The sequence below is a fragment of the Plutella xylostella genome, chromosome 16 (assembly GCF_932276165.1).
Source record: "Plutella xylostella chromosome 16, ilPluXylo3.1, whole genome shotgun sequence".
In the NCBI taxonomy this organism is placed as follows: Eukaryota; Metazoa; Arthropoda; class Insecta; order Lepidoptera; family Plutellidae; genus Plutella; species Plutella xylostella.
Window position 1 is genome coordinate 513,417 of NC_063996.1, and position 26,913 is coordinate 540,329.

Consider the following 26,913-nt stretch of genomic DNA (forward strand, 5'->3'; position numbering starts at 1 on the left):
TATACACCATTTAGAGCAAGTTACGTAACCATTAAACGGGGAGTAGTTAATTAATTGCGTTCGTTAACTTTCCACAGTTGTTCCTAAGTGTTAGCTGACGTGGCTGACAAGTTTTACATGCCGTTATGAATGCAAGGCCATACTTCTCGATAGCAGGGGCCTCGTCCCCTGCAGGGTATGCTGCTGATATTCAATACTATTATTATTAGAGCCGCACAATGTGTATGGTCTTTGTATTGTACAGTGGCCATTTATCTCTGTCTTTCTTGGTGGCATCTCTCTCTGATTCGCGAGGCAGCTTTACCTGAGGGGACGGACTTACTGTATTTATTTTTAGACCGTGTACGGATCATCGCACCGAACCTCGCACAACTAAACACTTATTATAAGCACTTGATAAATATTTGTGGCGCGGACACACCGTAGGGACATTCCTGACAGTTACTCGGCTGTGGCGAGGACGAGGCCCTGGCTGCTAACCCAGAGGCTAGCAGCCAGGCTGTATTCAGAGGCATTGCAGGAAGGCACGATTGTTTTCGACGTGTCGTGGGCGTGTGGTGATGCGGAGGCGAGCGGCCGCGACCGGCCGGCGCGGCTGCGTTCGAGGAATGATCGTGATCGCGGCGTGGAGCCCGCGGCGCGAGGGGGCGCTGCGGGCCTGGAGGGGGCCGCCGCCGCGCCCGCCGCCGCATACCAGCCCACCAGTCGTCGCCCCGACACACACGGACAAAGGAACATCGAACATTATTCAACCTCACCCGGGCATATTGCAGACGCACTATGTCCCGCCAAACTATCGTGCTAACGTGTCCACTGTCAGTGCTTACCGACTGATTCTATAACATTTGTAGTTCGTTTTGTTAATAATAAGGTTAGTGTGCACATCCGTTCCTCTATTAAACCTGGTAATTAAACGTTATACCTCATTTATGTTCGCGTGGCCGCTGCGCAGGACGCATTATTTTATCTGGCCGTAATGGCGTCGCGGTCGAAGCCCACCCGACACAGCTAGATTGTGAAACATAAAATGTATTGCGTAAGAAAGTGAATATCTATGCAGTGTTAGATTCGCAATAATATAGGGATAATTGGGCAGTTGATAATTGGGTCATTAATGTTTAATGTTGCAATTAAGTTTTATTTAGTAGGTAGCTAGGTAACCTACATAGGCACTTAAATAATCTCAATGCATTTTTACCTGCTCTTAAAAGAGCTGCATAAAAATATATTTGGTGGTGCCAATAATAAAGCTGAAACTCCAACGAATGCTAAGACTAAAACCTATCTAAAGAACTTCTCTGTTAGGTAAGTGTACTACTCGTATAACTACGGTGAAGAAATAAACCGACAACATAATTCGTGTAGTACAAGCCTATCTTGCCTACCTATTGTAGGGAACCAACTAAGTACTTTATGTTGTTCCTATGTGGTTTACTATAGGGAACCCATGTAACTAGGATATTTGTTAATGCATCTACCCATTTTACTAGCTGCTTATTCGGACTAAGGAATAGCGGCGACGTCCAAGCAATGGCCGCTTCTTGTTCTCAAGAATTAGGATAACTTAACAATGATTTCGTTTCAAAGGTATGTGCTGTTGAGAAGTTCAATAGTTATGTTCATTTACTTTGCGGAACTTTTTTTATAGCTACTTTCTTACTATCTTGATATTTTTGATTCTTGCTTTGTAATGTTATACGTATTTACAACTTGATTATAATTTTGCTTATCTTTTCTTTGTTTTTCTAAACGGAAATGGATATGAATAATGATGCATGCTCTAAAGTTAATTATTTGTAGATGGCGCTATAGTTGAAAGTCAAATTTGTAATTATTTTAGCTCTATAAAAGCAAAAAATAAACGAAGTATTAAGTACTTATTTATTAAATTAGATTTAATATAATATAACACCATTATTACGGTAAATAAGCAAAATTTTAGCGAAATTTATTTTAAAAAGTGCGAAATGGGATCGCCCTATCTTTAGCCACTTCCAGTTTCTATTCATTCAGTGCACAATCGATCGATCGTTCGTTCACTCACTCGGCTTGCTCCGTCTCTCGGGCCTCTCGGCGTCGGCTCGATTGACGCCATTTTGTTTTCATCATTTCACTTGTGCGTTTGCTGGCTGGTGGTTGCGCGGCCGCTTCGTTCTTCGTATAATTTAAGCGACTTTGTTTGGTTAGTGCAGCGGCCATAATCATGGACGTGATTATAGTGAAACAGTGGCTTTATTAAAGAAGTGAAATAGGAAAAAAAAGACAATCCACACCCGCCTTGAGATTTGATAAAAACCCACTCAATTCAGTAAGTTGTTTGTCAATTTGTTAAAGTAACGCGCCTCGCTTCGGCAGGGAATCACATCACAATCTATAATTTATGTAGGTAGGGACCTTTACTTTATTTTTTTTATGAATCTATTGGATAAGTATATTTTTCAGCTGAAAACTGGTTTTTTAACCGACTCCCGAACCCGTGTAATTTTAACGAACTGTGTCATATCATTTTATTTTTATATTTGAATATGACTTAATAAAGTATTTAAATATAAATTAAGTAAGTACTTTCCTACTTACCGAATAATAAGATGAGACTGACTGAATGAGTTCTGTTTTATTTTAGGCAATTTTTAGGTTAGGTTTCTTTTTTCTTTTGTTTGTCTATGGGTTTGATCACAGATTGAGAGATTTTGCGACAGATCATTAAAAAAAAACTAAATCATAGATGGCGCTCTTAATATACATCTAATTTTTTATGGATTTTTAATAGGTCGGCCCTGGATTAGACGCATTCAAGTCAACCCAAAAATACTTGTAAGATCTACAGAATAAAAATTACTTACCTATGTAATAAAAACTTAGCTTAGCGATAAGACCGCCATTTGTACATTTTGTTAAATTAAGTTTGATCATAATGTGTTAATCTTTTTTGGTGTGCAAATAAAGATTACTTATATTATTATTATTAAAAATAAACTAATAAAACAACACGTGCATACATACCCGAGTCAACTTCAGTTCCCTCAGAAGAATGTCGCTCATAGAAAACGACAGGCCGGTGGCCATCTATCGGAAGATTTCGGAACTTTTAAACTATCAAGGAAAATCCCTCATTATTCTCAGGGACGTAAAGGCTCCCATTCACGGGCGCGCCAATCCGCGGATTTGTGGCTGGCGACAAGTGCCCACCACTATACTATACTATATTAAGTAGGTATGTCGTCGTAATATTACAGTTCACTGTAGGAGAAAGAAACCAGATACAAGTCGGCCAAAATGGATTGAAGTATTAAAAGAATTAAACAAAAGTCCAAAAAGATGTGGTCGTCTCTCTCTCTCTCTCAGCCTTCTATAGTCCACTGTTGGACATAGTGGTCGTCAATACGCGCAAAACGCAGAACCGGAGACATTCGTGCAACTAAAGCTGGGTCTAACAACTAAAGAAGAGTTTGGCTCATCCAAAAAAAGCATAACCTATTAAAAAAAACAGTAGCGGCGGCCATCTATCGGAGGATTCTTGAACTTTTCTTAATGAACAGTCAGAAAACTTCTTATTGACTATTCTCAGCATAGGTCCCGTATTCAAGTCCTGGAGGGTCACTCTCTAAAGCCGGGTCCAGACATGTATCATTTGCCCGATCCGATCACCGTATCCGTATCGTCGAACGTACTTTATGTCGCTGTCTCATTCCTTCGCCCGTGTAATGCTCGTACGAATTTATGTATTCCTTTCGATGACGCTCGTAAACTGACAGCTTACAAGCGTCATCGTGATACTATAAAGGCCCCGGGTGCGCCAATCCGCGGCGCTCGCCGTCTGGGCTCGCGAGCGCAGCGAGAGAAGTACGAATATGTTCCTTGTGCAACGCTCAACAAAGTTCACAATCGACTGGCTGCAACTCAGGGCTCGTGTAGTGTGTGGGCGATGACGGATTTATCCACGGAATGGGCCGGCTCGGGGCTCGGCTCGCGGTGCGTGAAGTTAACGGGGTGCTTAAGTTTCGCTTGCAATATAACGTAGTGTTTTTCTTCCTCAATGGCTTACACACTCCGGTGTACCGGAGAGGTATGCCATTCTCGTTAGAAAGGTACTATAGTACTATGTTCTTTGGGTACCTATGCCTGCGCAGTTAGTTGCAGATTTTCTGAGCTATGTCGCTTTCCCTAGTTCTCTTACAAATTACCTGTTAACTGATTTGGCCCTTCATTTGAAGATCTTTGTCTTGCTTTGAGGAATGACCGAGGTGAATATGATAAGTATTATAGACCGTCTATTAAGTAGGTAACTATACATTGTTTTTATTTTGTATGTATATTTTTTGTAAGTCTTATTTATGCGGTGTATAATAAAGATATGTTATATTCTTATAACGATATGTCTAAAGTCTAAGCTCCCCGTATACAGACAGCCCGACGAAGGAACACAAGTAGGTACTTCTTTAAAGCCCGACCCGACCCGTAGTACTAATATGTTCCTTGTGCAAGGGTCGTAAAGTTCACAATCGACTGGACTGCAACTCGGGGCTCGTGTAGTGTGTGGGTGATGACGGATTTGTCCACGGAATGGTACGGCTCGGGACTCGGCTCGCGGTGCGTGTAGTGGGGGGGCTTTATCGTTGCTAACAGATTGTAGTGCGCGTTGAGTGAGAGTGTAGAGGGCCTATTCGGCAGGCCTCGCCAGTAGTTTATAGTGAATAAGTAATTAATTTTGTTTTATTTAATAAATAAGTTTGTTGAGACGCAAGACAAAACCTCTCGTACAGAGTATGGCGCGTGCTTATGGGTCGATTACACCTAATGAGTACAGTGGCGAGTCAGTGTCCTCGGCCGCGCACTCAGTCACTTGGTAGCTCAAGAGGATCGGCCAAGGATACTGTCTCACCACTGTACTCGTTAGGTGTAATCGACCCATTACGGAGGAGTGAGATGAGCTGGCGCTGCCGCTGCTGAACAAAAGACGACATCACATGACATGCGCGCAAGCACCACGGAGGAAGTTAATGTTTTTTTTATAACTCCATGTGTTTTTACCAATAAACATATTTAATGTTCTTATCGCATATCAATTACTTATTATTATCTCAGCACTTTATAGTAACTAGGCTTCAGACTAAAGATGATTTAAGTACTTAATTAATTACTAAAATACTTACTTTAAATAGGCAAAGGCACCCAGAATCTAACTTCGGTATTTATAAAGATGTATTGTAAAATAACAAAATGGCGGCCATATTCGCGTATTGCATAAATATTACAGGATTCGGAGAAGTTCAATGGTTTCGCAATGCGTCATATTATTAATTATCTGATTGATCATGAACGTAGCGACATAATTCACTAATCACATAAGTACATGTAGACTTATTAATATGTAGTTAGTTCCTTTAAATTAAAGATTCTGTGTTCTATATTATAACGCATATAGCAGATAACTATAATGATTATATTTTTGGTTGCTACGTTTCTTTTGATCTTATTTTTTTGTTTGTTAGTATTATATTTATTAATAAGTATCTTAAAAATCTCATCATGGCGACAACTGTTGTAGGCCTCAAAATGGAGTCGGCCTACGACTCGAAGTTCGAGGAGATGAAGAAGTACATTCCGTTCCTGGAGAGCATGATTAGACGCCTGGAGAGCACCGGCTCGGGCGCCGCCAACCCGCGGCAGGCACAGCTCTCCAAGATCAAGGCTTTGAGGGACCTACTGTCTGATAAAAGTAAAAGGTAAATAATGTTTCGAACAGAGTGTTTGGTACGATGATTTTGATGATTGTTCGGCTGTGTAACGTGATTTGTGAATTTTGCAGGATGAAAATGGAGAATCTACTCAAATGTGAGCAGGTCCTCTTGAATTTGTACGCCAAGGTCGAACAGGTATGGATTTGTATTTATTTGAACCATTATGGCGTAAATTTTTACTAGCCAACCTAGACATCTAATTATAGGAACCATTCACTTAATAATTAACTGCTTATGTCGTAGAGTATGTATCTACGTAAACCAAATACATAATAATACATTAAAATATATAAAAATACATTATATCATATTTATAACATTTATACATGAATCTATTTAACGAACTTGCTGAAGTAGTTAAGTATATTAAGTAGTACTTAGTAAATAATAGTAATTATTGAAACATGCCAATTTGAAACGTTGTTTGTTATAGAGGGACACGTTGCCTGGCATCGAGAAGGCTCCGCAATCGATCTCACCGTCTAGAAATAAGGATCCGTCTGCTAATTTAGATAAAGCGCGACAAAAGCTGAAGGCTACGTCGATATCTCAAGACAATACAGACGATACTCTACCAGAAATAGCGCGGGCGAACCAGTCTGAAGTGTACTGCTCCCCGGGGAGCAAGGAGCCGGCCTTATTCCAGCGGCGCCCGCACCGCGCGGGGTCACCCGGCCCGCCGCCCGACGCGCACGCGCCGCTGTCGAAACGCAACTACACCCGCGTACTCGTCTCTCCGCCGCGAAACACCACCGACCGGTGGTCCGCATCCCGCGACCGAACTCCCGAAAATCAGCTCTTTCAGCGAAGATCTCCTAAAAAAACCCCAAAGAAGACTCCACCGTTCCATAAAAAGGAACGCAAAAAAAGACGCGATTCGGATCGTAGTCGAAAGAACAGTCGTTCGGAGAAAAACCTTAACATAACGCTTAAAGTACCAGAAGAAAGCTTGGATTCCTTAAATACTGAAGATATTCTTGATAGGATTATTAATTGTGACAATACCGATGTTGATATAGGGACTCTGAGAGAGTTACGGTCTCAAATATTGGGCGAGCTCAAGCAAACTGGTGCAAATGAAGATATTTCAGATTTGATTCTAAAATCGTATCGAAATAAAGGCAAGAAGATTAAACCTAAAGATGTGGAGGAAGGAGAATTATCTGACAGTGAAAGCGAAGCAATAGAACACATTTACGGAAGTTTGGTAGTAGTTGATAGTGATAAAAAGACTAAAGATGATAAATTGGCAACAAGTACTTCAAAGGCATCTGCCAAAAATACAGATTCGCGTAAAATTCAAATTTGTCTTGTTATTTCAAATAATGAAGGCGACAAAGCCCTAGCGAGCGTCCCAACCGAGACAAGCGCTAACCCTCCAGTATCAATTGTGAGCGATCAATCTAGCGAGCATTTTGAAGAAGTATTCCCAAAACCGGGACCACCATCATCTTTTGAATCACCTTTTAATACTTTCAATTTGTCTTCAGATGTGCCTTCTAAAGAGGAGGAAATTGAAAATAAACAGAAAAGCCCTGCCAAAATTGCTTCCGGTAACAAAAGTTCGACTATTGTAAGTAATCAATCGATTGTTAATATAGAACCACTGGACCTAAACGATCAAACAAAAAGCAATGAAACGGTTCCATCGGTTCTAATTGATAAAGTAGAAACAATTGATAAAACTGAAACAGTCAAACCCGTCCTAATTGATAAAGTTGAAACTGTAAAGGAAGATAATAGAGCTAACTTTTACAAACCCATAGAACAAGGTGACATTGAAAAACCTAGAGAAAAGTTGTCACACATTACACAAGACGTGAAAAAACCAGAAGAAAAGCCCGAAGAAACTAAAGTGGCTGAAAGTCAAGAAAGCTTGCCACTCGCACCTGAAGATTACCTAAAACTGACTTGTGAGTCTAATGATGAAGATGATAAATTACAAGATTCTTCATTTCTGACTACTGACGATAATACCACACATATACCTTTCTTATCCGATCCGCCTCCATACAAACCACCGCCAGTGCCACGCAAGGAAAATAAAGAGTCTGTATCTGAAATCGACATCCTACAAGCTCTCAAAAAAGAAATCCTAAGTGAGACTATACCTGGAGCTGAAAGCGTCACACCGAATTTGCACCAACCAAAAATATTAACGAAAGTTTCCAACGCACAAGATATCGCCGCTAAAAAGAAAATATCGCTGGAAAATTACAAAAAAAAATCTGTGCAAAAGCCCAAGGAAACTCAGATTTCTATTACAAAAGACGATTCAGAAAAACTAAGTAGAGCATTAACAGCTAAAGAATTTGAACGTTTTAACATTACTGGCCTAGCTATCGACAGTGATAGCTCTGATGATAATAAGGAAGATGACAATGATGTGTCTTTGAGTGACATCTACGGTGATTTAGACCCTCGTTCACCTGAAAATGAAATAATAACAGATGACATAAGTGAATCTCCGGTAATAATTCCTGATGAGCCTGTTAAAGCACCTTCTGTTGCCCCGTCAGATGTTGACATGAGAGTCGTGCCGAATGCACCATCACATAGTATCCAAAATCAAAAAGACCTTGGAAACACGATTAAGAAAGCCGAAGAGGTTAAACCTGTCGAACCTCGGATAGATCCGAGAAAAAGAAAAGATATGAATACTTTATTGAATAAAGAACCTATGAATTCTCCTCAATCAATCAGTCAAGTCAATCCTGGTGGAACACCGCGGCCACTTATGCAAAACTTACCCAATATGACTCCAAGTAGAGCTCCAATTATGACACCGAATTCTAGAGCTTTCGAGATGACACCTACACCACAATCTTTTGAGGTCGAAGAACAGACTAAAAAACACGTTTACGCACCTTTACCATCTTGGGAGCGTGACGGAGAAAGCTCCAAAGATTCAAATAATTCACGATGGGAATCACACGAGTCGCGCGGCGGCAGGGAGGGCTCCGCGCGGCCGCGCAACCGCTGGAACAATGAGCGTGATGACAAGTTCGCTCGGCAAAGGGACCCTCGCTTGAACCTCGACAGACCAGAACGATTAGATTGTCCATCTACCCCAAGCCATTACTTTGGTAGAGGTGACTACCCCACAACACCTAGTCATCCTTTTGGCAGATCTGACGGTTCCATGACACCAGTACATCCATTTGGAAGATCCGATATGGGATCGTCTACGCCGAGACACTCGTTTGGAGGCGGGGATGGTCCATCTACCCCTGTTCACCCATTCGGAAGGGGCGATATGACCCCATCTCATGCCTTCGGTAGGTCCGACTATCCTGTGACACCTAGTCATCCGTTCGGGAGGTCGGATTGCCCCGCCACCCCCAGCCACCCTTTTGGAAGATCGGAGTCTCTGAATGCCCCGAATCGTCCGTTTGACCGGTCCGACTGCCCTCCCACGCCCAACCATCCTTTCGGTAGAACTGGAGGCTACGACTCAAGAAACAACCGACGAGGTTACGATGAGGATGATAGAGGTTATAATTACCGAGATCATAAAACTTCGAACTATAAGCGAGGTGGCTTTTACGGTAACAAATCTCGTAGACCCTATGCCGCAGAAGATTCACAACACAGGTATTCAGATGCTTATGATGATCGCGGTGACGCAAGATCCGATAATTATTCTCGTGAGTACAACGCTGGGCGATCAGATTATAACCGCTACGCTCAAGATCCCAGTGTCGATCAACATTATGGTAACGAGGGCTTCAGAAGAGAAGCCAGTGTCGGCCGAACGAGGGAGCACAGTGTCGGCCGCTTTAGGAATTACGAGGAGCAACATGCGTACCCTGACGAATACCACCACCACCGCGGCAGAGGCCGGGACTCCCGCCGGGGACACCCACACAGAGATAGGAGGGAAATGGGAAACATGCGTGAAAGAAGCGTTGGCAGAGGCATGGGTGATGAACGAAACTACCGCGCTAATTCACGTGCCAGAAGTGTGGGTCGAACTTACGAAGAAATGCCAGTTAAAACTGTGTCGGTGGAATCTCACGCTGGTCGTTCCTTTACTATCGATACTAGTATTAATTCTACTTTCCAAGCATTCAAACCAGATGATTCTTGGAATTTATTCGATGCCAGAAGAAAACGAGCTTCAAGTGTTGGTCGGTCAATAACTCGTGAGGGCAGCGTCGGTCGAGCTTTACTACCGAACCCTGTTCCAGCAGCACACCAAAATCCATTCACAATAGATCGAAGGTCAAACTTTAAAAGAGCACAAAGCGTTGGTCGTGACGTGGTACAGAAGGGTTCAGAACGTAGCTTTAAAGATATCAAAGCTGATTTCGAGGCATTTAAAGCTCGTGAAATGAAAAGTAAAAACGTTAAAATTCAACCAGAACCAGAACCTAAAAAGGCCAATGAAACTAAAAATGAAACTATAATTATTGACCAAGTCCCTAAACCCCAAAGAATAATGAAGAACAGAGATCCAAGAAACAGAAAAACTGAATTAGAGGAAAAAGAAAAGGAGATGCAAGCTAAGAAAGATGCATACTCACCAAGGAAGAATCCGCGTGATCCTAGATTCCGGCGGAGCAATGATTCGCCAACAACAAAATATACTAAAAATCCATCACCAAAAAAAGATAGCAAATCAAGTCCTCGTGATAAGAAACATCACGGAATCGTCTACACTAATGATAACATTGCTAGAGGTAACATCTTAGGTCCCGGAGCTGGAGTGAAAAATTATAAAATACCAAAAATAAAACGTCCCCCAGAAGAGGAAAAGGTGCCTGACGAACCTCAGCAACCTGATATTAAAGAAACTAAAGTACCTACACCTTCTTTAAATGAGACAAATGAAACTAAAAAGGTCAAGGAAGATAAAGTCGCCCAAGCCGATAAAGCAGAGATTAAAATGAAGAAAAAAGGAGTTAATGAAATAAGTACAACATCGAATACTGATAAGGTTATTAAGAAAAAAACTATTGCTAAAAAAACCATTGAACCAGAAAGAAAAATTGATGAAGAAGACAGAGTATCTCCTAGAAGGACGAGGCGCGCTAAAAAAGCGGTGATTTATGACACAGATTCTGATGATAATACTTCAGAAACATCTTCCACTATAACTGTTGGTAAAAATATATCGGATCCTAAAGATACAAAATCTAAAGATATATCTGATCCTAAAGATGGAAAAACTAAAAATAAAGTTGTTGAGACTACGGATAATCAGGATAGTAATAGTATGGACTTCTCTTTCGATCTTCCTGATGCAGAAATTGATTTGTTTACAGATAACATTGCATCAGACACTGTGATAGATAATATAAATGATTTGATCGCCGGACTTGATAAGGACCTACATAGTACTAAAGAGTCGGATTTAATAAACAGCCTTTCCAAAAACGATGTGTTCGATAATCTGCTGAATAGCCTTACTGATTCTGATAGCACGAATTTACAGATTGACTCACAAGAATCACAAGATTCAACATCAAAGAACTCTATTGAGGAAAGAAATGAAAACGAAAAAGTTACAGAACAAACGCATACAAGTGACGCTAATCAAGTAGAAGCTTCTGTTGAAAATGTAGAGACAGGAAATGCAGAACATAGTAAAGATGAAAAAGAATCTAAAAACGACATGTCTGATTCTATTTCTCAAGCTAAGGTTCCAGATAATATTGAAGTAGTGTCTACTTCGGTCCCAGAAGAAAAAGACACGCAGAAAATAGAAGAAAACATTGAGTTAACTCCTGTATTAAGCAGTGAAGCATGTTCAACTCCCGATAGTACAATAAACACTGAAGAAAATGAAACAGAGAGTAAACTTACTCAGGATATACCTGATAGCACTAATACACAACAAACAGAAATGAATTCCGATATATCGTCCACTCATGATACAACTGAACAGCCCACCACAGAAACATCGGAAACTAAAACTGAATCCGCAGCGACCGCGGCGAGTGCTGATTCGCTTGGGAATATACTATCAATACTCAACAATAAGTCCAGAATAAAAGAGTTGTTAAGCATGCTGGACAACAACGCCGACAGCGAAAAGCTTAAAAAGAAACTAGAAAAACTCAGTGCGATTGTGTCTGATGATGAAGACTCTGAGAAAGAGGTTGAAGAGTCTAGTAAAGTTGAATCAGAGATGGAACAGCAAACAAATGAAGATGATAATAAAAAAACAAATGAGGATGAACCTCCTGTCGAAAATGAACAAAAACCATCTGAAGCTGATGAGGAAAAGGCAGAAAAGGGTAAAGACGAGGCCTCTGTCGAAAATGCAAACGAAAGTAAAGACTCTGAAGAGACTAGCCAGCCTCTTGATAAAATTGAGAACAAAGACGATGAGCAAGAAAAAACTACTGCAGAGCTTGACCAAAGTATTACAGATGATGACAATGAATCGATTGCGTCAAAAACTAAGAGTCAAGTTAAAAAGGTGACTAGAAAGACCAAAGTAGTATCGAAAGGAAAAAAAATAACACGTAAGGGGCAGAAACGTGTAACTAGGTCTGTAGCCAGCGCGGCTCAAAAACCTAAACCAACGAGAAAACGAGGGAAAAGGGAGTTGGAACAGTTGCAAGAAGATATAAGGGATATGTTTATTAGTAATGACGTTATAAACGCAACAGGAATACGAATGTGTCGGTTGGCAAAGCTAGTAGAAGAGAAGAAAAATCTTTCCGACACATCTCCCACTAAAAGCATTGAGGATCCTGCGAAAGATCGTGAGCCTGCAGGTCCCGTGGTAGTTATAGAGAAGAAAAATCTGACATCGGCATTAGCAAACCCATCGACATATTCTGGTAGAAAGCGTGGACGTAAAACTAATGCTGAAAGAGCGACATTGAAGAATGTATCGCCAGAGAAACCACAACCCGTGCAGAAAAATAGGCCGGGGCCAAAATCTAAGACCAAACAGCCGCCAAAACATGAAATCGAGGATCCGTATGAATTTGAATCTGATTCACTCTCTGAAAGGGCGCCGGCCAGCGAGAATTCTCCTTCCAACTCTGAGTCTGACAGTGACTCCATGGATTCTTCACAGAGCAACAGCTCAGACTTGCTCGTCGAACTGAAGACGAAGTCCAAACGAAAACGACGCAGCTGGCAACTTGGAGTGATCAAATCCAAGAGAACCAAAAAGAAGTTAAGTAAAACAATTGATAAAGAAGAGGTATCTGAACCAGTCGTGTCCGAAATAGCGAAGCCGGCAGTACTCCCAGACATGAACTGCTTTACAGACAAAACATACTGTTTCATCAAAACGGCTAAAGTGTATCCGTGCCGCCTGTGCCACTTCGAGGGAGAGGCGATCGTCAGTCACTACAAGAAAAAGCACCCGCACTACGAGATCCCACTATCACGGATGAATCCTCAAATAGCCAAGAAAGCAATCAACCAATCAATGATAACAAACTTCTCAGAGATACGCACGATTCCAATATACCAGTACATTTGCCGGTTCTGCTCGAAGGTGTTGAGCGACAAGCGCGGGCCCGGGCCCACGGACGCCAAGCGCAAGTCCGTGCTGGAGAGCTTCTTCTGGCACGTGGTGAGCACGCACACCGGCGAGTACAAGCAGCAGTGCTCGGACTGCACGTCGGAGCGGCGCTGCACCTTCATGCTGGACATACCGCCGCCGCCGCGCGCGCCGCACGGCCTGCTCATGGGCTACATCTGCGGCAAGTGCAACTACACGCAGGTCTCGCTCGAGAACCTCAAGAACCACGTGTCCTTGCGCCACAACGACGAGGAGACGGAGGTCTACACCATCAGCCTCAGCGTCATGACGCTCGCCATGCTCGACAAGCTGAAGAGGTCCAGCGAAAGTGAACCTCGCACTTTGAGAAGTTTAAGGTCTAAGAATACTGTGGAAAATGAGGATCAACAGGAACCGGCCGCGGCTGAGGTCGATGAGCCCGAACCGGAGAAGGAGGAATCAGATAAAGAGGAGCCGGAGAAAGAGGAACCGGAGAAAGAGGACCCAAAGAAAGAGGAACCTGTGAAAGTACCACCTCGACGACGTAAACCGGGGCCTCGCTCCGTGCAGTCCAGAATTAACTTTGAATCAGATAACGAGACCCTTGATACTGATACCGTCGTGAAAAGCGAAACAGATGATAATGATGATGTACCCGGCGACTTAGACGACTCGTTCGACGAGCACAGAGACCCGACACCCCCACCCCCCGCGGCGGTTGAGCCACCCCCGCCTCTTGTCGAGGAACCTGTGCCCGCGCTGGTCGCCACTAAACCAGATACAGATCCTGATCTGAACGACAAAGACCCTGAAATCAATGTGGCCAGTGACGTATACTTGCTCCCACACTTCAAGATTAGTTACACAGACACCGGAGCTAAAGAGTACGTTTGTTGCATTAACGGAGAGAAGCACTACACGACCTCGCTCCTCATATCCATGAAGCGGCACATACAGCTCAAGCACGGGAAGGAGTTTTGGGATGGATACTGCTCGATGTGCAAAGTGATCATCTTGCCGCAAGGCTGCTACTCGTTCAAAGACTGCTTGACTCACATGCTGGACGTGCATTCGGATAATTTCCCGACAGTCGAGGCAGCTCCAGTCGAGAAAATAGAACCTCAAGTTCCGGCGGCGTCGTACATAAACGTGCGGCCAATAAGCGACCTAGTGCAGCCCGACACACCGCTCGACGAAGAACTTGCGATGCCAAAGATTGCATGCGTTATGAGCTTAAACTCTGAAGCAACAGTCCAAGCGAAGCCACCGAGCATACCAACCGATGTCAGTCGTCCGACAACGTCTAAACCGACTGAAAAAGTGACAACCGTAATATACGAAGAGCACCAGATGAAGATAGTGTCTGAAAAACACCGCATCATTCTAGACCTGATGATGTCTTCGGAGAAGTTAGCCCACGTGTTCAAGTGCGGCGGTCGGTTCTGCTCCTTCACGAGCGACTCTTTAGAAGACGCGTTGCAACATGCGTCTGCGCATCAGAGGCTGGGCGGAGAGAACGCATTAGTTTGCGCGTACTGTTCATTCGACGCGGGGGGGAACGCCATAGATTTAGTCTCTCATGTGTTCAAGGAGCATGGAAGCTGTGTGTACTGTTGCAAGTGGTGCTTCTACCGCGGGTTCTCTGGGCCGCTGGTGGAGGCGCACTGCGGGCGGCGGCACGCGGGGCGCGGGGGGGCGGTGCTGCGCGCGCGGGGGGCGCCGGCCTGCGAGGGGGCGGAAAACGACGGCCTCATGTCGAGGCAGGAGGCGGTGAAACACTACGTGTGCTCGATCGGTAAGTTGGGTGAGTATGCGCTGTTGTGTACTTACTTTTTCATTTTTTATTTATTTTAAGTTTGTTTTTGATATAAAAGATATACTTAATAAGAGTCGATAAAGTTAAAGTCTGAATTATGCATCAGACCATTTGTTGTAGTCCTAAATGGCATGCTTTATTATACGCCCACGCATGGGCAGATTGCTTTATCAAGTTCTGTCAGAATTTCAATTTCTGTCGGAGTTTGTGCCGTAAGAGTGAAAGCTTTAATTTCTTTTAAGTTTACTTTTTTCGTTATTGCACTCTACGTTGTCTGTGATGAGTACATTAAATAATACGCTATTATCATCAATTTTCCAGACAGGATCTGCCGGTTCCGCACCTACACCGTCAAGAAGTTTCTGGAGCATTACGAGCAGAAGCACCTCGATGTCACCTCGCACCCCTGCAATGTACGTACTGAGAACTAGAGTTTACACCTTACGCGGATATGTACTTATTGTATATAGGATGCGTTCGAGCGAGTCCAGTGTAGGGACTAACAACCCCCGCACAAAGAGAAAAAAATAATTAAAGATAAGAAGAAATAAAGAAAGAAAAAGTTCAAAAAGATTTCAAAAACTATAAATACTATTCTTATTGTGACAGTCGATTGTTCAATCTGATTGATCCAACGTTCCTGTAAATACCTACATCGTCATTTTTTGGCTAATCGAAATTTATGTTTCGCTGCTTTAGAATCAGCTCCAATGAACACACCACTGAACGTGTTCATTATAATTATTACGAAACGTCTCACGCCATCGAAAAAATATGCTTAGCTTTTCTTTCACTACTTATTCCTATTGAAGTTTTTCACGCTTATGTTTTTACCGCACAACGTATCATGAGAAGTTGTAATAAATTCAGTCATGTGTTTTTAACCATAACCACTCACATAAGCTTCTATGTACTTACACTTCAGACGAGCATTAAACTACACCTCCTCAAATTAACCGTCTCAATTCCAGGAGTGCTCGTTCATCGGCGTGAACCCGGCCAGCCTGGTGAAGCACCTCGAGTCGCACGGGCTGCGCGCCTACCAATGCGCGTACTGTGCGCACGGCGCCGCGCAGGAACAGGACATGTTGGCGCATGCGTCGCAGGCACACCCGGATAAGGTGCCCAGGGCGTATTTGAGGCATATCGTTGAGACTAAGGTGAGGGAATTGGAGGCATCTGGAGATATTATGTGTCTTAATTCACGTAACAAAACGACTTCGTGTAAACTATGCGACGGCAAAGTTAATACACTCAGGAGCAATGAAAAAGTTCCAGTGAGAAAAGCACCAAATTACTCCTAAATGGAAAAGGCTAGCCCACTGCAATATTGAAGTACCTACATTAAAAACTTCGCATTAGAATATTATCAACTAAAAACGAAAATATTTTGATGAAATCCTAAATTAGATGTTCTAAAAATTCGGTTCGTTTGGTGTTGACATTTTGAAAGTGGAACGTTTTCATTGCTCGTGCGTGTATACATAATAGCTACGGCATCCCTTCGTGAAAAACGGGCACTAATTTCGTTCGTTCAAGAATTAGGTATATCGTGCGGATATTGTCACGCACGTGTGATACAGCACACGCTCGATGTCCCCGCATGCGTATTAATGATTGCATGTTACTTCCACATAACATATTTAACTAAAAATACAACATTTAATTTCCAGGAGGGCGCAACAGTATCGAAATTCAAGGTTCTCCCGCTCGTGAACATCACTAAGAAGGACGCCGTCCGGCCCTACGACGTGTCGGCGGCCTCCAAGGTGGAAGACCCAGTGAAGGAGGCCGAGAGAGCCCTAGACTTGGAGAAGCTCATCGGAAGAACCTCTCAGAGCGCCCACAGCGAAGCCAGGGCGCCGGACCAGCCACGGGATGTACCAGAGGAAACTCCTGAGCCAATAGAGACTACTCCTGTTGAAGAAACCCCAGTGGCAAAGCCCATAGAGCCTCCCAAACCCGCCACACCGCCGCCTGAAGAGCTGCCATTGACGGACCGAGCCACGCCCAAACTGAAGACAGAAGTGGCGGAGCCAGCCACCCCCCCGACCACTAGAAAGAGGGCGGCCGAAGTTGTGGTGCTGGACAGCGATGATGAGGAAGATAGTAAGAAACAAACTGCTGAGAAGCCGGGGAAACGATCGAAAGACGTTGATATCGGTGACGTTGTACAGTCGTCGCAGCGCTACACGCGAGCGAATCTATACAAGTGCGGGAAGTGTTCCACTATTCTCAAAACGGCTAAAGGCTTGAAGCGGCACTACTCGTTCTGCTACACAATATCGGACATGATCCAGTGCGCGTTTTGTTCGTATGAAACTCCGGCGGATCTAGCCGCCATGATGTTGAATCATTACGCGGAGAGACACGGGCCGGAGGAGCGGCACGCCGCCGCCGCCGCGCCCGCCTGCCAGCTGTTCTCCGTCACCCCGCAGCCCGCGCCGCCGCCTGTACAGCGCGCTAAGCGCAAGCGATCCTCCACGGAAGCCCCTCCACCACAAGCCAAACTAAAACGCTACGATCTAACTAATCTTCCGCACAACCAGATATTCGATGAAACCGCCCAGTGCGCTCTATGCGAGTTCACAACGAAAGTGCGTCAAAATCTAGTCCGCCATTTACAGCTGCACAGCCAGCGGCGCGCGGTCCCGGACTCGGCTCCCGTCAACCCTGTACCTCATCTGGAGACTAATGAGATGCACTTCGACCGCATGGTGAACCTGGCGTCGTCGTCCGTGGCGACCCGCGAGCGCGCCGCCGACCCCGCCGTGGCCGTGTACGTGGCGCCCGAGCTGGCGGCTCGCTACCCGCGCTACGTGCCCGAGCGGCAGAGGTATGCCTGTGGGGCTGCCGGCTGCTCCTACATCTCTATAGATGAAGCCATGCTGAAGTGCCACTGGGAGACGCTGCATGCCGGCTCGGGGACCTACCACTGTGTGCACTGCCCCGCCAGCCAACAACTAGATACCTCCAGACCTTTAACCGCCCCTAGAATCCTCGCCCATCTTCACATGCACGATGTGAGGCTGTTTGGATGCACGGCGTGCCCCTACTACCACCACCAGCAGTATCTAGTGGATAAACATGTGCGGGAGAAGCACGCGGGCGCGGGCAGCCTGCGCGTGGTGCGCGGGCCGGCCTCCACGCCGCCCGCCCCCGCGCCGCCCGCCCCCACCATGGACCTCAAGCCCTGGCAGTGCGGCCTCTGCCAGTTCAAGAGCATGCTGAGACCCGAAGTCGTCGACCACTGTTCGAAAACGCATCAGTCCAAATTCCAGTTTAAATGCGCGTTCTGCCCGTGGCGCACGTCCACGCTAGAAAACGTCACAAAGCACCACAATAACTCGCACGCGGGGCAACAAGGGGAGGTGTTCTACTTCTACTACAGAGAGGGGAGCATCCCGGACGAAGCGGACGGCACGCCGCGGTGGAGGCGGCAGCGGGCGCGGGCCGGCCTGCCCAGCGAGCCCGAGGTGAAGGCGGACCCCGAGCCGACCCCCGCCCCCGCGCCCCCCGCGACCCCCGCGACCCCCGCCGTCGACCTCAACATCGTCAAGAGCGAAGTAGAAGACCCAGATGAACTGTCTATAGAAGCGCTATGTGCGAAGTTCGGTGCGTTCTGCGAGCCCAACGGCATCCGGTACAAGTGCTGCCTGTGCGGCGCCTGCGAGGACTCGCGCGGCGCCATGACGTCCCATCTGTACGAGGAGCTGCAGTACCGCAAGTAAGTACACAGTGTTGGAGGTATACAATACAATTTATTTGCACCAAAGTAAATAAAACAAAACAACTTATAAACTTAAAAAACACAGTACAAAAATGTGGCCTTATTCGTATAATTATACGGGTTTGTGATGGTAAAAGATGATTGCAAATAGATTGAATATACTTTATTTGTACAAAAAGAAAAACAGAAGTTACATAGCTTATTATACTAGCATATACGTACAAAAATGGATGGAAGGATATTTATGATCAAATAGGGTCTTAGTGTACTGAACCATTCTCAAGAAATAACATTTAATTACAAATAAGAATTTCTAAAGAAGATAGTAATATTTAATACGTGAGTTTATAGCTTATCCATGTTGCCCGCATCCGATATCGCTTAGTGCTTTCGCTTCTACTTCCGCCTCACCACTCCAAAACCACTAACCAACCTATAAAACTTTATAATTAAATTTGCTCGCACCTCCTGTGGGTTGACTGGTACAAAATGCTTATAGCATTAAATCCACCCTTTGTACACTCTTTCAATTAAGGATTAAATAAATAAATACACCCACACATTAAACACCCTCCCTTTTCCCTAGATGGGGCTGTCGCATATGCAGCTACAAGGCGTTCCACAAGGAAGGTCTCCAGGAGCACGCTCGCTCAGAGCATCGGTCACAGGCGGCACCGCTCGAGCTCGCAGCAGACGCAGGCGTGGAGCGCTGGGCCCGGGCACTGCTGGATAGGCAGGAGCAGGTCATACTGCAGAGGAGGGAGAGCTTCCAGAAGCAGCATGTGCAGACTCCTGAGCAGGTTGGTTGAAATTTGAATTTATTTATTTATCAATATGGTACACAAAACAGCAGTTAATCAAAACATGGTACACAGTTTTAAGTTTCTAAGATACAATCTGGATTCTAGATCAACTACCGAGGTCATGTATATGTCGCAGGCAACTGGTTTAATCTCCTGTTTGATTGAACCACTAGCCCGTTCATTGGATGGCGCTATTCAGTTGTATGACTAAAGGACAACTCGTCAAGTCGTTGATTGTAACGTTCGACGTCTTGACTGAACGTCATTCAGCGAAGTCGTTGAATGGGATAAAGTATAGCAAATTTGTATTGTCTGGTTAGGGTGAACATCACCAGAAAAGAGTCAATAAAAAGACTATGTTACAAAGCTCTTATCTCACAAATTAACTAAACAATAACAATAAACGTTCCTTCATATTGTTGTTCATAATAAATCCAGTTTCGCCACTTTTTTTCTTTGAAACTATCCGCCCGCGGCGTAATAATAGGTAAATCCATGTTGTCACACTATTTTAACACAAATAACGCACTGTAAAGCTAATTTATTTGCAAAAAACCAACAATATAGGTGCTTTTTGTGTCAGCTGTTAGCTGTTAGACGCCATATTTGTTTTATTCACCACCTGACTGATTTTAAGTCAGCTAACTAGTTGGACGTTTTGTGACGCTTGTTCAATCAACGTTCGGCCTAGTCATACAACTGAACAGCGCCATCCAATGAACGGGCTAGTGGTTCAATCAAACAGGAGATTAAACCAGTTGCCTGCGACATATACACATCCTGGAAAGCGCATGTAAACAAAAGCACTAATTTAACATCATAGATATATATATTTAATTATATATTAATTTAGGTACTATATAAATATAAAGTTATTAAAAACATAAACTTTCATGCAAACTTAAAAGTGATAATAATAATGTAGTTATAGTTAAGTACTCTGTATCAAATTTTAACATTCTTACTTGCCTTTTAAATCTGATGACTTTTAGAATTGCATGGAGTGCATGTTTATTTAAGGGTCTGCAATAGGGAATCGAGGGTTGGCATTGTCATAGAATTATGTAGTAAATGATGCTCTACAGCCTTGAAAAAAATCACACAGGTAGTTGAAGAGTCTAGCTAGGTGCTGAATCATTCGAATTTAAGTAAATGATTATGGATAACTGTAAATTAATTTCAGAATATCAAGAAAAACCAGTCAATCACACTCCCGTATTGTAACAACTGTGTCGTAATTATAAAGAATTTTCATATGATTTTTATCATATTATAAAGTTAAAGGCTTGGACTAGGCGCTAAATACCTTGTTTTTTAATAAACACACACTTATTTTGTGTAAATTAATCCCAAACTTGAGCAATTTTTTTCCCTCAAATCTTCATACAAATATCTATGGCGGCTTTCTGTGTTATAAAATCATAAACACAAGTGACGTTTGACTCAGTTGGCCGCTGGCCTCCAAAGAAGGGTCACGTCGGCTTAGGCAGCACTGACAGCTCGCGATCTTATCGTGTACAGATACAAAATCACTGCACATTGGTTGTCATTGCACTTTTTCAACTTTTTTGACACCAACATAATTTGATTTGAAATTGAGGAAGCATAATTCTTCCAGTATATTCAATACATTAAATTAAATTAGATAGTGTGCAATATTCTCGTGATATTACAGTCTCGTAAAGGTCTGATGAGGAGCAGGAATATAGCGAATGGATCTAAGTGATGACAATACGCACGAACATTAGGTTAGGGATCAAAAATACAGTCTCTTGGTGCTGGTTGAGGTATGGTCTCGTGAGGATCTGATGAGGGCAGTAACACGGTGGTGGCTCAATTTTATTTCAAAGATGTTAATAGCTAAAAGCATCGAGTTTGGGCTATTAAGTATGTTTTTCAGAGAGAGAGAAAGAGATTTTGTTTTTCCTCTGGATGTGTTAGGTTTACTGGGTTTACTAAGTTCATTCTGTTAATGGCATCAAGTTGTTATGTGTTCATAAGTAATAATTATTTATTAACAAAATGCTGTTGATTCTCCACGAAAATGTAAAAATAAAAATAAAATAAATAAAAATAAATTCGTAACGTAAAATTGTCAATGACGGAATTTCTTCTATAGACAGTAGCCACAAAAAAAACAAACGATAGATGGCGTGATTTGAAGATAAAGATACATTTTTTCGACACATAGACAGCAACAACAAAAAAAATACAGATTTAAAGAAAAGAAACACATACTTATACAAAACAACAAAGAAAAAAAAGGATACACATCAAAATAACTGGAAAAAATATAAGCCCCAATTTACTTGTGTGGGACAGGGAGTACCATAATATTTTTTTTGGGGTACTCCCCATCTATGCGAAATATAAGCTTGATATCTTTACCCGTTTCTGAGAAAACTGTCAGTCAGACAGACGGACAACAAAGAGATCCCATAACGGTTGCTTTTTTTCTTTTGACGTTCGAAACCCTAAAATTAAGTATAAATATTATGCTGCCAAAAAATGTACTTACAGGTATTGAAAAAGCGGTATATAAACAAATTATACCAGCAGAGGGTTCACCATTTAGCTGAATGTTACTTAGAAAACGGCCTTGAGTGGCGGTCAAGTTGGTCCCCGCCTGCGATACTTTCCATTAACATTGGGACTCGTTTTCATGTTTTTAGCGTACAGTCAGGTTTTTAGTTTTGTATAATTGTATTTTTTTATTTTTAACTTTTTAGTTGTTTTTATTTTATGAAATTTTACGTCGGTAGGTAGTTCATGATCATTTTTTATTTCAATAATTTTGGTGTTGTTATTTAAATACCTTCAATATGCATATTTTTGTAATGTGAAAATCAAGTCCTTTCATTTGATACCTTACACGGCAAAGTTGAATTATTATTTTTTCGATCATCACGTTATGTCCTCAAGAGGGCGCTATGTACATTTTAATGGAACGTCACATAGCCTATAGCCATCGCGCCATCAATACGCTTCTAACAATACCTCATACATCAAAATCTATCAAGCCGTTTAGGCTACAGGAGGGAACAAAGAAACAGACAAACATACGTATATACATACATACAATCAAAAAACATTACCCTCCTCCTTCGGCAGTCGGGTAAAAAGGAGTAAGACAGGGGGTCATTCTGAACTTTTGCTCTACGAGTTTTGGAAATTAACAAAAAAAACCTTTTTCATAGAAACTTTGGTGGACATGTGACTTTTTACCATGGAAAACGAATATTTTTTTTCGCGAATTTGCAAATCTCGTAGAACAAAAGTTGTTCAGAATGACCCCTTGAGTCATCCCCTTTTGGCTTAGTATAGCCCTTTTGCGACACTATGTATTTACTTTGCTTTGTCGTCGGGGTTCAGTTGGCTGGAGGATGCCCGAAACTTATTATCTACACTTTAATACTTTTAGTTACCTTTCTACAAGTAAATACCACATTTGTTTGAGAAAGCTAATCGGGTTCCGAGTATAGAGTAAAGTGGCACCCCTATTAATTTCTACTCTTTCCTGGTGCCTACCAGTGTAAGTAAGAATTATACTTACTTACCCTAAAATCATCCAAAATGTACTTGAACATAATTGTCAATAAAGTTGGCGAGTAAACGTTTATCGACCCACTGTGCAAACTTACATGTGTGCGTGTCACTGCGTGTGCTGTGTGAAGAGCATTGAAAACCCAAAATTGGCGCGGCACGTCACCCTGTACGGGCCCTTAAAGAAAATAAGTACTAGACTTCGACAAACAGAAGACGTTACTAGTCAGAGCGCTAACTTGACGCTGCGCTGTGACGCTAAGATGACATGATGTGTTGTACTACTGTGGTAAAATACCAAACCAGTCAAATAGAGCGACAGCGCTAGCAGTACGCAACGCATCGCTAGTAGTAGTACAAAACAATGTTACAGTCGTTGAAATTATAATAGGCCCTACACAAATTTGCTATTTACTCTTGATTTACTGGATGAAATACATAAAAAGACACATAGGGCGCCTTCAAATTAGTCGCTAATTGTCGCGCGACTGCAGCGCTGCTGCAGCGCTGCAGCCGCGCTGCTGTCAAAATCCATATCCAGCATATCCATTTTAAGCATCAAAAGTTACTTATTGTTTAGATTTTTTATGGGCCTCTTATATTTCGACGACTTTAACGTCAAGTTAGCGTTCTTCTATTTGACGAAGCCTTAAACACATATCCATGTCTCGGTGAAACATGACAGACACTATAATTTGATATTGTAAGAACTGATGTACCTAGAACCTTGTGAATAAATGAATTCTATTCCATAGAAGCAGGTGCAAGCCCCGGCCCCGCCACCCGAAGAGCCTAAGAAGATGAGTATGCAAGAGCTAGAGCAGGCCTTCGGGCCCTTCGGAGCGCCTAAACAGATGATGTTCGCGTGTCCCAAGTGCGACTACCAGGCGAAGGACGAGGCCAGCATGCACGAACATCTCGAGATGGAGCTCAATAAAGTTAGGTGAGTAGGTGGTTTGAAGTTGGTGGCTTAAAAATATAGATTTGACTTGAAATATAGCATGAATCCTATCTACCATACTTGATAGACAAATTTAATTTTATCTTGAACAACTTTACTAACAAATGACAAAGAAATTGTATGGAAGTCATTGAAGGCTTTGAAGCGAAGCGGACTGTATGTGTATGATTTGTAGGCCCTCAGGGTACTTGGGGAAGTAATAAAAAACGTGGATTGTGTTGGATCTGTGTATTTTCGTCTGAAGAGCAGAAATGGGAGAGGAAATTGTACATAGACAATTATATAAAATATAGGCTTTACAAAATGATTGATTAGTTGAATGAGAAACTGGTTACTGAGTGAGTGCGGTGTTGCAGGTGGAGCTGCAGCCTGTGCCCCATGAAGTTCCAGCACTACCACGAGGCGCAGCGGCACTGCGGGGCGCACGCGGGGGCCGCGGGGGGCGCGGGGGGCGCGGGGGCGGTGCGCGAAGCCCCGCGCGCCCCCGGCCCCCGCGCCGCCTGGCTGCGCGCCGCGCTGCAGGTGCAGAAGCTCACCATGAACGTGCAGCCGGCGCCCGCCCCCGCCCCCGCGGCCCCCGCGCCCCCCGCGCCGCCCCCCGACAACTCCCTGCTGGTGGTGCGCTACGAGGAGGACGCCGAGCGCCGCGCCGACAGCGACGACGAGCGTCTCGTGATCGACGAGCCCGCGCCCCCCGCCGCTCCCGCCGCGCCCCCCCGCCCGGCCGGCGCGTTTAGCTGCGCGTACTGCTCGCACTCCACCAACAGCCGCGGCGGGCTGGCCGACCACGTGCTGCGCCACTACAGCCTCAAGCCGTACCGCTGCGGCCACTGCGGGCTCAACGCGCACCTGCAGACCCTCGCGCGCCACCACGAGCGCGACCACCCGGGCCTGCCGCGCCGCGTGTCCCGCGTGCCCGCCCCCGCCGCGCCGCCGCCCGCCGCCGCGCCGCCCACCGCCGCGCCCGCCTCGCCCGCCGCCTACTGCCTCATCTGCTCGCGCGCCGTGCCCCAGGCGGAATGCGCCGCGCACGCCTGCCGCGCCGACAGCCAGCCGCAGCTCGTGCAGCCCGGCCAGCGCGCGCTGCAGTGCGCCACGTGCCTCATCCGCCGCACGAGCAGCGCCGCCCTGCGCGCGCACCACGCCGCCGCCCACGCGCCCGCGCCGCCCGCCCAGCGCGCGCTGCGCTGCGAGCAGCTGCCCGACCAGGTGCTGTGCCGCCTGCGCCGCTGCGGGAAGGTGTTCACGACCATGGCCGGGTACCTGGCGCACCACGACGACAAGCACGCGCCCACGCCGCCCGGCCTCGAGCGCAAGCCCGTGCTGCGCCTCGTGCCCGCGCCCGACGACGGCGACCTGACGGACGAGCCCGCCGCCGCCGTCAAGAGGGGCCTCGAGGACGCGGCGGAGCCCCCGGTGAAGCGCGTGGCCAGGAAGTCCACCACCAGGCTGCCGGCGCAGCGCGTGGCGCGCAAGTCCACGGCGCGGCTGCCGTGGCACGCGCCGGCGCCGGGCCGCGAGGCCGCCGGCGACTACTCGTACTACGGCGCGGCGCCGGCCCCGCTGGCGCGCTACGCCGACGTGCGCACGCACCTGTCCCTGCCCGGCAGCGCCACCCCGCTGCCCGTCACCGTGCGCGCGCTCGCCAACATACTCGACATCTGCCCCAGACTCGTGCTCAAGGACGCCAACACAGACAAACAGTAAACACAGTCAGACTGAAGATATAGTGATGCATGCAGTGGGTGATTCCAATTAGAACAGACTGATTAATGATCGTTGATTGTTAACTTAGATGATATGTAAGTGTTAATTAGAGCCAACAGTATGTGGCAGTAAAAAATCTGTGATTCCTACATTCTTACCTCTAAGGATTCTGTATATAAGTAGGTATAGTTACTCAGCTATTAGTTAGGTAGGAGTTGAGATGATACATAATATTCTACGTCTATTTAATTGTACGTACATACCGTACATATTCATAGATATAGACAGCTACAGTGATTACATTTCTGATATTATTTTTATAATATTACATAGTACACAGTGTAAAATTACTTCTTTACCCAGAACGTTAATAACAGAAATTAATTTCAGTATAAGCAGGTGTAAAAATATACTGATTGATTTAATTGGCTTAGTAATATCCTACATTTTGTTTCAATTCTATTTCATAATTTATAATCACCAATTTGCATTTTTCTCAAAGTAAGCGTTCGCTGCATCAGTGAATAGTAAATGTAGCTGTTTTTTGTTCAGTCAGAAAAGCATTTTGTTAATTTTATTGTGTGAGTCATTAGTGTTTTTCTAGAATTTATCTAATTAAAAGTTCCATTTATACATAATTATTACCTATTCCGTAATAGTTATATTGATCTTGTTAACTATTGTCAACAATTAATAATACGTCTAATATGACTGTTGACCGGTGATTTTCAAGTTTATTTGCCAAATAAATGTTATTTAAGATTTATATTTAAGTAAAATATTTTTTGTATAAGGAAGAAACCGTGGTTTTGTTTAAATAATTCAGTACCTATGTACAGAACCGTACACCTTGCGTGACGTCATACGCGTCATACACTTATTACTGCATTCACACTAATATTACTTTGACCTAATTACCTACCTAACTTCAGTCTTGTATCAACCGTGGAACTCGCAACTTACTTACGCGGGCAAGGCTCAAAACCACTCATAAACTGTGTAACTACTTTGGCCATAATAAACATACTTACATTTAGTGAACATCAGTGTTTCTGTGACTGTGCTTCCTAATACTACAACTACAACTAACTATCAACTACTACATCTAGTGTATGGGATTCTCACCGTCTACTAAGTGGGG

General features: G+C 44.3%; 1 protein-coding gene across 4 annotated transcripts; it reads left to right on the forward strand.

Moving 5' to 3' along the window:
- On the forward strand, positions 1 to 26,573 carry LOC105393942. Of its 4 annotated transcripts, XM_048626617.1 has the most exons (11): positions 1 to 871; positions 1,491 to 1,587; positions 5,549 to 5,726; positions 5,810 to 5,876; positions 6,175 to 15,016; positions 15,350 to 15,441; positions 16,000 to 16,188; positions 16,702 to 18,755; positions 19,345 to 19,558; positions 23,860 to 24,047; positions 24,422 to 26,573. In XM_048626617.1, exons 3-11 carry the CDS (start codon positions 5,557 to 5,559, stop codon positions 25,770 to 25,772), a joined length of 13,167 nt encoding a protein of 4,388 aa, XP_048482574.1. In that variant the 5' UTR covers positions 1 to 871; positions 1,491 to 1,587; positions 5,549 to 5,556; the 3' UTR covers positions 25,773 to 26,573. The 4 variants fall into 4 exon arrangements, with proteins under 4 accessions (XP_048482574.1, XP_048482572.1, XP_048482575.1 ...); XM_048626615.1 differs by lacking the exon at positions 1,491 to 1,587; XM_048626618.1 differs by lacking the exon at positions 1,491 to 1,587 and having other exon boundaries at positions 6,175 to 15,007.
- The last annotated feature ends 340 nt before the right edge of the window (positions 26,574 to 26,913 follow it).